Source organism: Misgurnus anguillicaudatus, chromosome 19 (assembly GCF_027580225.2).
Source record: "Misgurnus anguillicaudatus chromosome 19, ASM2758022v2, whole genome shotgun sequence".
NCBI classification, from domain to species: Eukaryota; Metazoa; Chordata; class Actinopteri; order Cypriniformes; family Cobitidae; genus Misgurnus; species Misgurnus anguillicaudatus.
This window is the reverse complement of record NC_073355.2, coordinates 33,182,088-33,201,049: the sequence shown is the minus strand read 5'-3', so window position 1 is coordinate 33,201,049 and position 18,962 is coordinate 33,182,088. Positions and strand designations below refer to the sequence as shown.

At 37.2% G+C, this 18,962-nt stretch overlaps 1 protein-coding gene across 4 annotated transcripts in view; it reads right to left on the bottom strand.

Annotated features, from left to right (window-relative positions):
- wnk4b (WNK lysine deficient protein kinase 4b) overlaps window positions 1-16,494 on the bottom strand; it is a 77,083-nt gene extending 60,589 nt beyond the window's left edge. For 2 of the 4 annotated variants that reach the window (XM_055194499.2, XM_073857498.1), the window contains exon 1: window positions 15,229-16,494. In XM_055194499.2, the coding sequence (XP_055050474.2) occupies window positions 15,229-15,840 (612 nt within the window). In that variant the 5' untranslated portion in view covers window positions 15,841-16,494. Of the gene's footprint in view, window positions 1-14,867; window positions 15,134-15,228 lie in introns of those variants that run through there. The other 2 variants (XM_073857497.1, XM_073857499.1) reach the window with 2 other exon arrangements.
- Between the last annotated feature and the right edge of the window lie 2,468 nt (window positions 16,495-18,962).

The following is an 18,962-nucleotide window of genomic DNA, read 5'->3' as shown; positions in this document are numbered from 1 at the left end:
ATTTCAGAAATAGTTCAAGTTACATTTATTAGGAATATCTGGTAAAAATATTTCAAATTGCAAACAACTAAATATAAACCTTGTATATTTTATTTTATATCAAAAACTTGCAAAAATCGCAACTTCATGTCCAAAAGTATAATGCATAAACTGCTCCAATGCATCCATTATTCCTTCACTTTAAAGCATAATTTATATTAGGGGTTCCCAATAAATGCGTTGCACAGGGAAATAAGGTGGGTCGTGCAAGTCACCTGGCTTGGCATTACACTTAAAATATAGAAAAACAACTTGTTGTTCATTAGTTCACGCGTTTATGTGTTTGGACACTGCGCAAGCAGCGCGTTTACAATGCGGATAACGCTTAATGGACTCATTTCTGGAGCCGCGCCTGTCTGTTAACCTTAAATATAACATAAAATATATATTATATGATATATAAATATATAGTATGATTGTTTTAGGTTTAAGCTTTGATTAGTTTTAATGTGGAAAATTTGTTGACCTTATATACAAGCAATAATCAAGTGGAGCATTTTCTTTTTAATGTTTATAAAGAATTTGGCATGCAGCTGCCTCAAAGTTAGAAAACATTAAAAAACTTCAATGCAAAGTCGACTTAACATCAATAATAATATTTAGGAAAATCAAAAATTATGATTTCGTGATGAATGTGCTCCCGTGGCATGCAATTTTTTAACTTGATTTGTTTTATTTGCAGCTAAAATAGCCGGTAAACTAAAGATTTAACGGATATGAAATGCACAAATAAAATAGTAAGATTCGCTGTATAGCTGCCTGCCATAGTTTCACCAACTCCTCCACCCAAAATCTTTTTTTAATAGTTTCTTTAGCCTGTAATAATAGTTCACAGCTGATGTTCCTTTGGAAAAAAAATATAAAAAATCTAACAACCATCAGTGTAATAATGTCTAATTATGTGAATGTTTTATTCTTTAAATAAATAAAAAATGCCTAATTTAACACGGAGTGTACTTCAACTTTTTTTTAAACAGATATTCAGTTATATAGACTGCAATCTACACAAGCTTTTATCACAGTCATGGCCCCTAGCGGAGTCAAGTGGGATAAGGTATAGCTAAGAGTGCTCCAGACCAACCTTCCGAACGAACGACTTACAGAAGTAATACGTAACTAAGAACGTTTCGGGAAACACGTATTAACGATAAGGTACAGCTTAAGGTACAACTTAAGAACTACGTAGAGCTAAGAAGGTTTCGGGGAACGCAGCCCACACTGTTTAACCTTGCTGTAGATTTCTGGGTAAATAACTGTAAAATTGGCAGTATTTAGCTTTAACATCGGTGAAAGGTATTTTACTGTGATATGAGGTGCAGTTATGCTGCACTAAAATAAACTACAGTAAATTACTCTTTGCACCAATTAAGGGAAATAACTGTAATATTATCTGGTAAATTACTTTCCTCTACATTCCCCATGATGCACTACATCACAATTTATTGAAAACTGTTTAAATCTTCAGTCAGAAAACAAGGATTAATGCATTAACACACACATATGCACACATACATGTGCATGCATACAAACAATTCATCCACAGGTGCAGGTGTCACCAGTTTGCCTTGATAAACTTATTTGTTTGTTTGTTTGTTTACTCTGGAGCGTGCTGTGTTGAACAATATAATAGTGGATTTGTATGTTTAAAAGCTGAAAATGGATCACACTATGAGTAAGTAAACTGTTGTAAGTGTCTTTAAAACACATAAAGGTAAGATTCCAAATAGCTTCCTGATTAGCAAGTTTTTAGCATCTCCTATCAACTTTAACCCTTGAACATTGTTCAAATTCACTGCCCTTTCATGTTGTTTGTGGCCAAAAAATGCCACTAAATGAAACTGTTGTAAAAATGTCTCAGATTAATATTTTTTCAAAAAAATAAATAAATCTGTTAATCAACCTCAATACTGATCAAAATTACCAAATATTTAAAAAAAAATCCATGATTGTAACTCTTTAATTGCAAAGTTCATAAGTGATGTTACTTATTTGGGAAAAAACACAAAATTGTTTATTTTCAATATAAAAAGTGATTTTGGACTGGATCTTTAAACCCTTTTCACAGTCTTGGGCATTTCAAAGATTAGAAAAAAATATTGGCTTTGATGAATTTGTAGTTTTTGTGTAGCATCAGATTTTATTTTTTCTTCCTCATTTATTGTTAGTGGCTGTTTTTGCCCCATTGACTTCCATTATAGCAACATTTTTGATTGCAAAGCCATGACACCTTATTATCATGCATTTTTGATTGTTGGTGGTTTTTCCTTTTGCAAAGATGTCAAATTTGTAATTTTTACTGTTGATCACCATGTGTCACCATTAACCCTTTAGTAGGCCTGTGCAAAAACAGAGCTTAATTTCTGGTTTCTACTTCGAGTTTTATGGAGCATTTTTGTTAATGCTTTAATTGTTAGGATATAAGAAGGTCATTTAAATTATGTTGAATTACTGCAGGTTTGGAATAACCTGAGGGTCAACGGTGACAACGGAGATCTTTTTTTTTTTTAGGGTGGGATTTGACATGATTTTGTTAAGTGTCTTAAAAGAATTTGTCTACTTGTTTTGTATTTATATCTAGTCATGATGGCAGGGTTCTTGCAGTCCCATGCTCTATGTGGAGGTTCATGGCCTTGTTTATTGGGTGTCCCCGCCCCCTCGTTCTCCTGCTTATTAGTAATCATTGGTTTTCTCCCATCACCTGTTTCCCCTCATTATCTTGTTTGTTCTTTTCTATATAATGTCATTGTGTCCTTAGTTCTGTGCAGGTTCATTTTGTTTTGTTCTCGTGTTTGTGTGGTTATCTAGCCGAGTTATCTTGTCAAGTTTAGTGTTATCTGTCTGCTTACGGTGTTTCATGTTGTGTACCCTAGTGGGTTTTGTTTTATGTTAGTAAATAAAGTGTTTTCTGTTTTCCCCGACTTTGTCTGCAATTGGGTTCATTCGTCCTCTGATCCTGATATCTATTGCCACAGTAATAAAGTGTATTTGTCTAAATATTTGGGGGTTATTTCTCCCTTTTTAATAAAGTAACGTAAAAAATAATCTTTCAAAAGTTTTAGAGTACCACAATGAGTATGGCATTTTATATGCTGTAGATACAGTATTCTACCTGTAAGTCACTGTTACAGATGCTGTACAGTAACTAGCTGGCAACAGTGTTGCCAGTAATTTACTCATAAAAAGCCTGGTAAGGTTTAACAGTGCAAGAGTGTAGATTTAACTCAATAGGGTGGGGTTAAGCATATATTTATATAGCTGTTCTTCAAACCTTTTCAGGTATTTTTATGATAATAAAGAATATGTATAATGATAATGTTCGACGAGTGTTGCTTTTTCAAATGCATGTTATAAACGACTCAAACTAACAGTGATTTCAGATCAGGACTTACTAATCAAAAGCCATAGTACATTAAATAGCTCTGCAAAATATCGGCTGTGCGATTCAGAATAGTTATCGGCCACGTATTAGTGCAGTGCTTCTCAATTATTTTCTGTCACGCCCCCCCTAGGAAGAAGTAAACATTTCGCGCCCCCCCAACTCTCCGCCGTGACTGTAAATAGTATAATTTGTCTATAAAATTGCACATCTGCAAAACATTGTATCCTTATTAACATTAAAGAAAACACAAAAAAAATCGATCAACTTACAACAAAGAATAACTTTATTAACATTGTTTTTTAGTCTGTAACAGAAAAGAGTTAAAAATGCATCAATTTGCCTGAAATAAAAAAAAATAATCCTTATTTAAAGTATAATATTTTTTGACCATTTGATACTGAAAAATTAAATTAAATATAATCAATAAATAATAATAAAAAACTCAAACGGCTTATCAGCGTGATTGGGGTGTAATGTCTTTAAGTGACGGTGCAAAAAAAAATCACTTCCTGAAAAAGTATTTTCCCCGGGGTCTCGCGCGCCCCCCCTGGTGTCGCTTCGAGCCCCCCCTGGGGGTCCCGCCTCACTATTTGAGAAGCACTGTATTAGTGTATATCGGCATTTATAGTCGCATCCCTAATATAAATCAGAGCACCTTTAACTACAAAGGGTTATTTGCCAGGAGGATTTAAGGTCATTTTATCAAGTGAAAAAGCATTTTAGGAATTAATATTTCACCTAGGATTATTAGAATAATAACACTGGTTAAACACTAGACTAAATGCATCACATCCTGTAATTCGGGAGTAATAACTTAATGAGAATAGACTTTAGTCAGTTTAACTATGGTAACATCCCTATTATAGTGAAATTATGCAGTAATTATCTTTATGAGTCTTTATGAAAAGAACTCCCCAAGGAAAGTGCATTAATACATTCATTACCTGTTATCGTCTTATTAAAAAGGAGTGCTGAAACACAAAACGTCCCATAGACAATTCTGCTTTTCCAAATGAGGGCTTGTTCATTGTTTATGAGCCCTAATAGGTTCTTTAAATTTAGCATTCAGACATACAGTGAATCTCTGTTCAACGAGGGTAATATCTACTTTGTTAACATCAACTTGAACCTATAACAATCAACAGGTGCAGACCTGTACAAGTTGACGTTGACCAAATCGTTTATTTATACCTTGTACCTATTAATTGTAATGACACTACAGCAATGACGCTTGTGGACCATGAGGTCAAAAGATTAAAAATAAGAAAATCCATCATTTTTTTTCCATAAAGACATCAGATGTTGTCATTTCAATAGACACACACACTTGAATGTACACTTTGTGTAACAAAAGTTACAACAAAAGCTTTGGAAACAAAGAAAAGTGACTTGACTGGAACATAATCTTGCAGACAAAAAAGCCGAACACAATAAAGCTTGCATTTCAAGCGAGCCTTAAATATGCACTATACAGGAACTAAGGTGTAATGATATCTTTGGGCACCTTCCAACACAAACAGATCTACATGTGATAAAGTCTTACATCATTTGTGTGTCTATAAATATCCCACATTCACCTGTGTTACTAGTCCTGCTGACTCCTCACTGACACATGATATCTACTGTATGTTCCCAACAGAGGACACTGGAAATTATCACATTTCTTTTAAACAGGAAGAAAAAACTAAACAAAACTAAATAGTCTAAAGGCCCATAAAACTTTTTCAGTCTTGTTTAGCCAAGTGATAAACTAATACCTTACAGGATTTCCAACCTAGAAGACATGCAGCTTTCTGACTTGTGATAAGGTATTTTACAACGCATAATATTTGGGTGAACAGCAGGTAATCATTATTTGATTTATGTGTCATTCAGGGCCAGGTTACCTGATAAAATGTTATGTCACAACCATGGACCGGCTCAGAGAAATGAACACGATTAATAGGGCGACAGTCTCTGAGTGATCTCTTGTATGGAAAAACACCAGAGAATGTAAACAGACCTTGTGATAAGAATATCTGTCTGCTTAGTAAGTAATAACAAGTAATAACTTATGCATGAAAATATCAAGCAAGCTTTGGCAAAACGTTTTTTTTCCCCACAAAAACTCAATGCATCAATATAGTTTGTTGGTTTTGAGTTCAATCAGACGGTCCGTTAATAAACAAAAATAAGTTTAGATAAAAATAAGTAAAGTCAAAAATAAGACTTTATTCCTTATTGAGTCCATCCGAAAGACTTCCAATCATTTTCCATTTCCAACTTGCCATCTCACAGACCTAAAGTACAATATGCAGGTATCATCTAACACTTCAAGCGTCACCAAAGATACTGCATATATAACAAGATTGAGCACTCCTATTAATATGAATAGAGGACAATGCAACACTCAATATGGGTGCTCTGGCACCAGAACCAATCAGGAATCAATAAAGACTGACGATTCTCTGGGGAGGGGCTATAGAGACAGAGCACAGTTATGCAAATTTTTTGGCTTATAACAAAGAACAGAATAATGCCTAAAAGCTGCTGTGTGACAATATGTACAGCTAACAAGCCAAAGAACCCAGAAATAAGTTTTTATAAGCTGTCGAGCCGTAAAACCCAGTCTTTAAGGAGAAAAAAGTGCATCGCCGACTACGTTTCCCCCTATTGGACGCAGTTTTAGTAATAGGAGTACTATGAAAAGTTGCCTGTTTCCACTTTTGTGTCTTTAAACGCTCGTTTTTTGAGGTCGACAGCTTATAAAAACTTATTTCTGTTTTTTTTTTTTGGCTTGCTAGCTGTACACCTTGTCACACAGCAGCTTTTAGGTATTATTCTGTTTTTAAGTTTAATCTGTAAATACGTTTTTACAAGCTGTCGACCCCTAAAAACGAGCGTTTAAAGACACAAAAGTGGAAACAGGCAACTTTTCGTAGTAATACTATTAGTAGAACTGCGTCCACTAGGGGGAAACATAGTCGGCGATCCACTTTTTTCGGCTCGACAGCTTATAAAAACATATTTCTGGGTTTTTTGGCTTGTTAGCTGTACATTCTGTCAACAGCTTTTAGGCATTATTCAGTTTTTTGTTATAAGCCAGAAATGACAAGGAGGCAGCCTCTCGCAATACAAAGTCAATGGAGACGGATGGATTGTTTTCCCCCCGGTGGGCGTGGTTTTCAGGTTATGACGCGCTGCGCTCTGTCTCTATATACAGACTCGAGTAAGAGGCTTGCCAAACTGTGCCCATGCCCAGCAGCTGATTCTGAGGTGTTTTTAATGCAATTTCAGCTTAAGAAGCAAAAGTTATAATACGGTTGATTTCAGGTTTAATTGCTGGAAAGAAATATGTTGTTTAATTGAGATTTTAGCACGTGATTTTAGAGATTTCTAGTAGATAGGACTTTAGTTTTGCATGACTGAAATAACTGCTCGGAGGTGTTGCAAACATGGCCGCCTTGTGGTACAACTTACTTATGGGACTTTGGCATCATTTTTTCTGTTTGAGCCCACAGCTTTCTTAATCACAAACAGCCTTTAATCATTTAGAGAGGAAAATCAATATGAAGACAATAAGATTTAAAACATGAACTGTATTTCCTAATGCCGGGTTTACCCAGTCTTAAGCTGCACAAGGGCAGGGCAAAGTTGTGGGTTGTTTAAAGTACAAACAGGTCTCGTGTAACCACCGCGAAACAGACTTTAAACTAAAGCCTTAGCGTATTTACACATACTACAATAGATATATTTTGCAGGTATTGTTTGTATTGGCCAAATGCAAGATATGGAAAACACCTTGATTACACAAAAGTTACAGTGTAACTGTGGCATTCATCACGGCTGAGCTGCAATAACTGATAGTTAGTTGCAATCTATATGAACATGAAATGGGCTTTAAATGTTCCCAGAAGTCTCTAAGATTTATATATCAGAAAAGTAAAAGCATTGGGTTAATTTGGGTTAATGACAAGGCACACATGGAATCTGTATGCTACAAAATTCCATGACCCATGTGCGTTTGCTTATAAAATATTTTGAAAATGCTTTCAGTCACCAATTACTGCATAGTACATTTTTGTGTGTTTAAACCACTGATCTATATAAATGACTGGATTGCGCATGACGAGTGAATATGCACCTGACGTCACCTTCGGCAAAAGTGACTGCGGTTACGCCCACTGAGTGGCAAAAAGTCTGAGCGACAGGGTGAAAAACGCGTCTAAAATGGGAAAAGTAATTGTGTGATTGACTGTGCTAACAGATTCAACAAAAATTTGGAACGGTCTTTATCCAGACTGCAAAAAACACTCAAAGGAGAAGTAAATCAGTAGCCATAAGTCAGGTATGTACAATTTTGGGATAAAAAATCCTATAAAAAAAAAACAATAAATACTCTTATTCTGTGTAATCGCAAAGTTTTCTCAGTGAGCCTTCATTAAAAAACCTCCATTATGATGTTTGGGATGGTTTAATAGCGTTAGGCAAGACAAACATATATGTCAGGAAAAGCAATGTCTGGCCATATGCCAATGTCCACAGACTACTGTTTGACAAGTTGTTAGGGTCACTGTTAAGGCCAACTAAATTCAATTTAAGCTGATAATAATTTTACTGGCATTTTCGCAGCAGTTGCTATGAAAACGAATGCTTTGCCACTCAACAGGGTGAGCTCCGGCATGGTCACGTGGAAGTGTGACGTCGTTGCATACCCTCTATTGTGAAGCCAACGCGCTGCCATGTTGGTATGCCCAAACTGAATCTTGTGTGACTGAGACACTGTAAAGCGAGTAAATTTACATCATGAAGTCAATGACGCCCTTTGCCGGTTGGGAATACCAAGATGGCGGCTTCACCTCTCGCTGATACGTTAAGCGTTCTATGCGCAATCCAGTAATTTATATAGATCAGTGGTTTTTTATAAAACCATTGCACCGTGTATCACTGTCTAAAAAGCACCTCTGTGGCTGTCTCAGATCTAGATTCACCATGAATCAGTAACATCAGTAGATTCGTCTTCCATCACTCATAATGAGTAAACTACTGATAGGGCTGTCACAATGATTAAACAATCGTCTTATCGCAATTGTCTGACCTCATCGCGATGATTTCAGATCACCGCGATTATTGCACATCTCCCTAAAAAACACAAGGGGAAGCTGCAGCCCTTTAAAAGATTACTTTTAAATATGTGTTATGTGTATTAATATTTACTGCTAGATAACCCTTGCAAAAGATTTAACATAAATAAAAAAAATTATTTCATAAACAAAAAAATGTATGAGAATTAAATGTCAAAGCAATAAAACAAGCAATTAATCGAACAAAAAAATTAATTACAAAAAAGGTCAAATTTACTGGTCGCACATGTGCGACTGGATGTAAAATTCAGTGCCACACTCTCAAATTTTGGTGGCAAAATGCCACCATTTGGTGGCAGTCTGAAGCCCTGCAACCACAGGTTATATACGTTTTAACATTGTATCATGTAAACATTGTATCATTCCGTATCAATTCAAGATAAAGGAACAGCTGATTATAGCTGTACAGGGATACCCAGAACCGTACAACATGTCAAACAATGCATACTGTAGAGACAAATTTAATTTATGGAGAGTGCAGTTCATGGTTGATTAGCAATGGCAGACGCTACTGCAATGCAAGCGCATGAGCGCCTTGGAAAGAAGTGACACATGCGACACTCCGAACACTTATTTTGAATTAGCCCCTGTAGGATGAGCAGTCACGAGCCGCCACTGCAATTATCCACCTTTTTTAAACACCCTAGCAACACCCTGGTAACCAACCATGCTCTGCGACAGCAAAGGTAAGCACTCTTACCTATTGTAGCTATTTAGTGACACATTTACATCGTCCTTTGCCAAGCAAACGCCTACTCAAGTCAATAATCTATACTGAGCAAACCCTACTAGGACTGTTGTTCACAAAGGCACTGTTGTTCACAAAATTAGTGTGACAAAATTTCTAATGAGATCAACAACATGAGATTCAAAATTAGATTAGAAAAATCACTTTTCAATAAAAGGTTTGTAAATTCTTATGACGCAGGTGATTGATACATTACACAAAAACTATCTGCCGCTTAAAAACTGACATGCTGTGGGACACATGCCATAATATGACTTTAGGCGGTACTCTTTAATCATCATGACATTGGAATGACAAAAGGGAGAAGTTTCATTCAAAAGCAGAGCGTGTGTCGAAGCAAGACGTGTTTTGAGTTCTCTAATAATGTGTTGAGACAACAAACCTTCCTGTAACCAGCTGTTGCTTTACTTCAACCTTTCATGACTGTCATTCGTGACTGACTTCTTTGGTATAAGCGAGACAATAGGTGTGAAATATGCAGGATCGGCCAGTAAAATACACCTGCTGTTACTATGCTCTATCCATTAGTATTATGACTTTTGTGTTACTGTAGATTTAGCTACCTTTAATCCAACTTTAACCACAGAGGCATTGAATACATTGTGTATGAATGAAAGCTAGCGAGTATTTAGGTATGAAAAAAGTAGCTCATTTGGGTTTCATTTTAAAGGAAACACCGGAGGCATTTGGCGTATTACATAACATTCTTATGCAGACTTCAGCTCAGAAAGATGAAAGTTTGGGAGGCATTCAGGAATTAATTTTTGTTAGTTAATCTACTTTAAAAAAGCCCAAAGACTGCAGTTAATTTTCAATGCAAGTGCAAATGTATACACCGTCCGAAAAAATGGTCCAAAAATGGTCTCTAATGGCGCTTTTCCATTGCATAGTACCCCACGGTTTGGGTCGGGTCAGCTTACTTTTGGGGGCTTTTCCACTGGATGCAGTCCATAGTACCCGATATTTTTTTAGTACCACCTCGGTTAGGGTTCCAAGCGACCCGAGCAGGTACCAAAATGTGACGCGAAAACACTGCAGATCACTGATTGGTTTGAGAGAATCGTCACTACCAGCGTCATAGCTATAATGTAAAAGATTAGCTTTACCTTCATGCTAGCTTGAGCTGTCTCAAACAAAGATTTTGTCATCTGTGCCCTGCTATAAGTTCCCAAACTCCCTTTTAGCGATGAAAAACATCCACAGGTTCAAAATTAGGAACAACTTTACCAATTTTTTCCAGACTTGCAGTTTGTGGCGACACATTCCCAACGCACACGTTCACATATATGCTTAAATGTAACTTAAATGAGGCTCAGTGGAGCGCGTCGACCGACACCATGGGGGTTTGTACAGAAACTGTCATGTGGGACAGAGGTTTGTGATAAACGCAATATGCAAACATCTATTTGTGGTGGGCATTTTTTAATTTGTGGCGGACTAAGAAATAAATAAATGTATGGGAATGTACAACAACGCTCCCACTTGTATGATGTCACAGCAGTGGGCAGCGCCAATATAACGGCACGCCTATAATCCCTCCCACTCCGAAGTGTTACTAAACTTGATGGAAAAGCTAACCAAGCCAAAATGAGGTGAGCTGACCCGACCTGACCCAAACCAAACCATGGGGTACTATGCAATGGAAAAGCACCATAACTGTCACTGGGGCAAGTACCCTTTAAAAAGGTCCTAATATGTACCATTTAGTACAGATGTGTATAATATATGTACCAAATATGCATTATTTGGTACCAATATGTACCTCTGAGGTGCTATTATGAAATCTTTAGGTACAAAGGTGTACTTTTTGGCTTAGTGGGTAGCACTGCTGCCTCACACCAAGAAGGTCCCCGGTTCGAGCCCTGGCTAGGTCAGATGGCCTTTCTGTGTGGAGTTTGCATGTTCTCCCCATGTCAGCGTGGGTTTCCTCAGAGTACTCCGGTTTCCTCCCACAGGCCAAAAACATGCAAGTAGGTGAATTGAAGATACCATATTGCGCCTCCCTCAATCTATGTATGGATCAACTTGTATAGAAATTAACCAGTTCTCGCCATGAATATAGCCATAGATGCTGGAATGGCATAAATAAATAAAGAAGAAAATATGATAAATTGCTGACTTTCCATTTTGAACAGGACAAAAACATTACAACACTACAATTGGGACTTACTTAACTTTTAACTAACTTAAATTTTCAACGAGATGCTACAGGAATACTTTTGTTCCTGCAGCAAGAAGAAGAAGAGAGATGTTTTAGTATGCGATAGTATATGCATGTGTCGGTTCTTATTATCCAGTATATTTGTATGTGAATTGTTTTATGTTTTTATGTCTTGTGTGTGTTTCTTTGGACAACGAAATTCTATTTATCTGCAAACAATTTTACCTGCGGGTACGAAATAAAGAGACCTAGACCTAGATCTGTTTGAAAAGTCATTTCACACTTCAACTCACTACTACACAGTTTTTAAATACTATGAATAAACTTGCTTATAAAAACTAACTGGCCCTGAGTTAGCTATGAGCACACTACTGACCGTCTTTTCCACACTTTTAGCCCCCCCCAAAAAAGTTTTGGGGCCAATAGCATACCTCCCGTTTGACTTGTCAATTAAAGTCTCTCTTTATCCCGCCCCACCACCTGACAGACAGACATATGAGCCCTGCCATCTCCAACGCTTTCCCCTCTACGGGGTATACAATATCAGATCCCACAGCTGGGCCACGTGGAGCCATGAATTACACAACAAACCCACAGCACGCTCACCCTGTAATCCGTGACAGACGTGAATTTAAACATTATTCGCCTACACTCTCAAAAAAGAAGGTACAAAAGCTGTCCCTGGGGCGGTACCACATTAAAAAGTACACCTTTGTACCTAAAGATTGCATATTAGTAGCTCAAATGTACCAAATGTATACATATCCGTACCTAAATGGTACATATAGGACCTTTTTTAAAAGTACTGTCCCAGTCACAGATTTGGTGGGAGTAAATAAGACAAATTAAAATGCACGTTTACATAATCAGACTAGTGTCTTTATGAAAAAAAAAAAATTCAATGGGGCAGCAATGAAGCCAAACTCTACAGGTTAAGCAAGTCTTATGCTGCTTTATCTGCCTTCACGTCAGCCATCGTAAAAGAGAGATCATTGAGAGGCACTTGAGTCAATCTCATTAACCGTGTTAAGTCTCAAAGAAAAGCTTGTCTTATTTTCAATACAGCAGGCAGCCATCCTCGTCTTTTATAACCCATCATCTTCAGACAGCTTTATCATCATCGTGATGAATTTTATTAAGATAATTAAGGAACGCATTCTGGGAGAAATAAACGATTTCCTTCTTTCAAGAGGATTAGTTCAATAAGCGACCTGCAGGTGGCAAAACACATGCTGAGCAGGGATGAGCTGATGGACAAGGAAAAGACTAAGGAAAGATTTCTCCGATTTGAAAAAGACTGCCTGGGGAAATTAAGTCACAAAATCATATTGCCTTGCAGGATTAACAACAAATCTTTTTAATTCACATTGAATAGTGTTATAAGACAGTACATCGGGTAAAAAAATAAAAACTCCCCCAGGCTGACACATCATCATTTTTCATGTAAAGTGCTGCTGGCAGCGAATGACGATAGTAGTAATACTGTATGCACCTGTGCTGTGATAAATGATGTTAAAAAAATACATTGTACTAACAGTGAACCCTATGTACTGTAGTAGAAAACAGCGGCCCCAAAAGGTATTTGGACACTTAAGCCACACTAAAAAACGTCTGAATGGTTTAAACTGTGTACAAATACATTGAGAGATGGATAGATCTGGGCCACATAATTCGGGCCATGTTTACCTGTAAAACAGGTATAACATTGCTGACCCCAGCAATCTGCCTAGTAGCTCATTTTACAATCTCGTCGTGACCAATAAGGTAACTTTGGTCCAGTGCCCATAACTCGGGTTACCTGTGCTTGTGGACATAATAGCCAAGATACCTGGAGAAGCTGTCAGCACAAAAAACGATTCTTTTTTATGCATGATACAACAGGCAAAATCTTATATAAGGGTAGTAAATCAAGCGTCTTTCACCACCAGTTAATGAAACCAAGTCATATGAATATTATCTTTCTGTCCTTTACCTGTCCTTACCTCATCTAACCTCATTTCTTCAGGGATGGGGTGGGAATAGTTATTGAGTCTCAGCTTTGGTGCGCAACACACAGTGTGCTTTACCTGTTTTTTGTCAATATAAAAAGATAATATGGGCGATACACTGATACTGATACCAACCTGCAAATGTGATACTCTTAATCCTGCTTTATCAGGCATGGCTGATAAAGTAACTTTTACATATGTAACAACTCAATCACAGTTTTAACAAACTAGAGGAAAGTTCAGGGATTTTAACCCCAGTCACCTGAGATGAAAACAGGTTAACCTCTATATTTAAAACTGTTAACAGACGGCACAAAATAACCTTCAGCTAGCCATTCCTGTCCTGTGTTTCAATCGTAAATCAACCTGTTGATTCCACACGTGAGTGTAGGAGATCTGCTGCTATGGTGAATAATGAAATACCATTGTGTCACCTAATGATATCTGACCTTGAATAGACAGTGATATTACGTGCGGCTAACGACAACTGCTTTTGCAAAGTAATCAATGAAATATTCAGTGATGTGCATGATAACAGTCACAAGACAAAACTAATACATTCTCCATGTTTTACATAGTAACGTATTCTTATTAACTACACCCCTTTGTCATTCTCCTATTTGTCATCATGACATAATCATCTAAATTTACTGGTTGACCTAGAGACCTGTAGATAATGTAAAGTTATCATTACAATAAGTGACCATGGTAAGCATGGTTTCCCCAAACACCAGTGAGTACAATCATTGTTACTATAGTAAAACTGTGGTAACTTGGTATATTAGCCACTACTGCTATCAAATAAACAGAAATAAAACAGACATGAAAGTTGTTTGACCCCAAATTATTATGTATTATAACCCCAACGCCATTGAAAAATAGCCTACTTGAGTATTTACTATTGTGAACTGTAGTAAATGGTAGTAGCCTATATTATAGTAATCACTACATTTTGTTATCGTATCTTAGTATTCTGTCATATTAATATCTATAGTGAACTTTTGTAAATACTGCAGTATACTTTAATATTTAAGGTGTTGAAAAACAGTATAGTATCTAGGTAGTATCTATTTACCACCTGTACATATAACTAAAGTATCCCTTACGAAAATTAACCATGGTTTTACTACAGTTAAAACCAAAAAACCATTACTGTAGTAAAACCATGGTAACCACAAAATAACCATGGTTTTGACAACTATGGTTTTTAAAAACCATAGTTAAACCATGGTTAGTGTAGTAAAACCATAGTTTTGCTGATAGTAATCCATTCACCAAAAAACCATGGTTACTACACTTTTACCACAATAAAACCATGGTTAATTTTCGTAAGGGATAGACGGTTTCATTTGCGACACTGTAAAACAGTACGGCTTTTTTTCCTGTAGAAATAATAAAATTATAGGCTATACAATGTTCACTGCCAAACCTCTCTTTGCACAGCGATGATGCATGTTCGCCATCTTCCCCCGTCTTTATGAAACCGAAAATGTATATTTTCAACAAGGAATTGGTTCAAGAGGTCAACTTAGCCACTAGCCAGACCGATAAACAAACACAGACCGGAAATTAACTTCGGGCCACGTGCGTAACCGTGGCAACACAGGCGCTTTTACAGCATTTTTAATATGGCATTTTAGAGCCAATTTTGATATTTTGTTGTAAAATATGGTTACCATATTAATGTTTTGTTGAATACTTATTTTAATTAACTGTAAAACGTTTTTAAATATTACATTGTTCTTTAAAAAACCAAGAGATTCTGCACTAGCATCATTCAAACTACTTACCTGTAGTTCACACCAGGCAACCTCCACAGTTGTCTCCGTATCCAATCCTTTATAGACGGTCTTAAAGGAGCCCCTTCCGATCTCAATGTTAAATTTAAGGAATCTTCCGTCAGGTGAAGTGGCCACGGCTTTAGTCTCAACTTCATCCTTTTCTTCCTGCTTGCGTTTACTCTCCGACTCGGTCCGTAACAAAGCAGCCTTTTTCTGAGCATTCTCCTCATCTGATTCCGAGCTCGCGTCGATTTCCGGTGCGCCGGTCTCCTCCGCGGTCCAGGTCTCCGCTGGTCGCGGGTCCGAGTCCTGGGTCTCAGGTGGTGAGCTGGAGCCAGGTGATACCGGAGAAGTAGAGTCCCCCTTCTTGTCTTCAATAGTACTTTCAGATAAAATGTTGTCGGCTGACCAGGAGAGCGTTTTGGTGAGAGGTACGATGCTCTCCGGAGGCTCTATATCCATAGTGTGCAGTTTGTTTAACCTGTACGCGTTTCTTCTGGAGTTTGCCGAGTGTCTCCTGCGCCGCGGCGGCAGGCGCACGGGGAAGAACGAGTCCGCGTCGAATCCCGCACTTAACTTCTGGAAACCAAGACCAGCCATGTCTACTTCAGCTTTTGACATTGTAGCAGATATATTTGCTGTTTAAATTAGAACTGTAACGAATCCAAACAAGTTGTTTCAATTCACTGCATTAGTGGCACTGGTGTCTCCACTCCAGCTTTCCCCCATAACATAATAGTTACCTCTAAACCACAACAACGTCTCCAAGCGCGCAATCTGGTTTAAGTAAAAGAAAACAAAAATGAAAAATAAATGCGAACGCAAATGTGACGTTTTAGTACCTTTAGAACCATAAAGCGCGTAAAGAACGACGGCTCCAGGTGCACAATCTGGTTTAGGTAAAAATAATTAGAAAAACAGAAGCTGTCAAATAAAGTCGAACCCAATATAACGTTCCTTGGTAACGTCACGCAAAAAATTGCCAAAATTAATCACTCGCTTAGTAGTTTATAATTCGTTTAGTTGTCCAATAGTAACATCCAAACCATATGAAGAAAGACCTTCCATGCGCGCAATCTGGTATAAGTAAAATAAAAATAGCGCAAATAACATAAATTCGTACGCAAGTAGATGTTTTCTCTTAATGTCACGCAAGAATTCTCAATATTATCAATTCGTTCAGTTGACGAATGCCGTGGCTTGACGTTTGAGCGTGTCGACGGCGCGCACGCTGCGTTGCCTTCGCTTTCTGAAAGCGCAAGTGTATAGTGCGATACTGTGCTGTTGCTCCTCCCTGTGGAAAAAAACTCAGTATGGGAGACTAACATATTTTACTGACAACCTGCACATAGCCAGTTTGGTTGACTGCAGTGCCTTGGGTGCAACTTTTCAAGCTGATTATGAATGTCTGTTGAATAAGATTGAATTTCCTTACCGGCAGCATTTATTGCAAGAATCTAAACATTGAATTAAATCCATTTTATTGCATTGAATAAATAACTTCAATCAACACAGTGATCCCCATTTGAAATGATCAAGCGGTAGCCTAATTCAAGAAACCTCATAAAATAATTTTTGTAGGGTGTCCATATGATTGGTTTAAGCACTTTTACAGACAAATCCTAAATCTACCAATGCATTTTGTGCTGAACATATCTTAAAACATATCAGCCATTGTTTTGTCTCAAAATGCACACCAGTTGTTATTTTTTTGTCACATTTTTGCTACTTTTTACATTTAGGGGCGGTTTCCCGGACAGGGTTTAGATTAATCCAGAAGTAGACTTTAGTTACATTAGGACACTCAAGTAGTTTTTTAACAAACATACCTTACAAAAGAAAATTACTGATGTGCATCTTGAGACAAAACAATGATGCTGATATTTGTCAGTGCAAGATGTTTTTAAATTTAGGCAGCTCAAACATGCATTTTAGTCTTGAACATGTAAGCCCTGTCCACGCAACTCTGGCTTAATCCAAGTAAAACTTAGTGAAACTGGGCCTTGGATTTTTATTATTGGTCTAAGTTATTATTAGTCCATTAGTTATTATCATATTATAAATATATTTTTAGTTTATGATTAGTGTGTAGTATTTTACATTGTGAGGAGGACTATATGTAATAATTTAAGAATGACAGGAGGTGTAGTACATGTCCCCCTCCCTAATATTTTCGTTGTCATGGCCCTGTTTCAATATGTATAAATAAATGATAATAGCTAATAATAGCTGACCAGCTGATAGTGGATGCGATGAGCAACATCAGAGTTGTATAAATATAGATCTGACCCCTAGTCAAACTCTGAAACACAAAACACAGAAGTACCAATCTGGTTAAGACATTTAAAGAAATAGTTCACCAAAAAATGAAAATTGTGTCATTATTTTTCCATCCTAAACCTGTATGAATTTATTTTTCTGATGAACACAAAATAAGATATTTTGATAAATTATGGTAAGCACACAGATGATTGTAACCACTGACTTCCATAGTAGGAAAAACAAATACTATGGAATTGAATGGGTACCGTTAACTGTGTGCTTAACATCATTTATCAAAATATCTTCTTCATCATTTATCACAATACTTCCATAATATTTGTTTTCCTATATGGAGGTCAATGGTTACAAGCTGCATGCTTACCATTTATTAAAATATCTTCTTTTGTGTTTATCAAAATAAAAAACTCATACAGGCTTAGAACAACATGAGGGTGAAAAAATTATGACATAATTTTCATTTTTGGGTGAACTATCCCTTTTACAGAGAATTACTTGGCAGGCTGACAGTAATATTTTGTATTGGTTCATGCATATATCACATGATGACTATTAATATTAACATCTTCACATACACTGTCAGAGAAAAAAAATGGTTCCAAGCCGTCACTATGGCAGTACCTTTTAAAAAGGTCCTTATATGTACCATCAAAGTAGATAAGTACATTTGGTACTAATATGTACTCTGTGATACTAAGATGTACCTCAGAGTTACTAATATAAATCCCCATTGAAAGCTATAAGGACCATTTTAAATATCCAATAGCAAGCCTTGTTTATTCCTTTTGCAGACTACTAAAATCACATATAAAAACAGTTTATCTTCATAGGTTCATAAAAGCTATTTTAAGCCAACTCTGTGTTTTTGTTACTGTAGATGTGTTTCCTAGCAATGAGAGCTGATGCTCAATGGAACACATGGATGGGCTGTGATCTAATACTAGGAAAAGCGTCAGGGTTAGTTGGAGCTTAGCTGCACAATCGCAGGTCATCCGTTTGTGACTGTGTTTCTGCTGGCTTAAGCCTCATAAGGATTACCTTTTGGTCTGCCAGTAGGCCACTAGACAATGTCTATTACCTAAATTGCAAAGGCTGATAGTGGAGTCACATAAAGATCCACATAAGTGTATACCAAGGTGACAGTGAATTACCCTAACGCTTCTAACAAAAGCATGCGTGTCCAAAAACGATAAAGACGATATGAACGTGGACAGTAAACACAGATCAAGCTATAGTAAAGCTTGTGTTCGGGAGATAGTGTGGACCCAAAAATGCGATACAGCATTGCTGGTGCCTGAGGCTTTATACAAGCCCATCTGACACACAAGCTCACCAGAGGGACTTGTGTGTAAACCCTTATCATTATGAACATATTGCCTCTCCGTGAGAAGCAGGGCCCCTCTGCATTCACCCTGTACTTATCACTGCCCACCCCCTCCCATGAACTTCTGCCGAATCATATT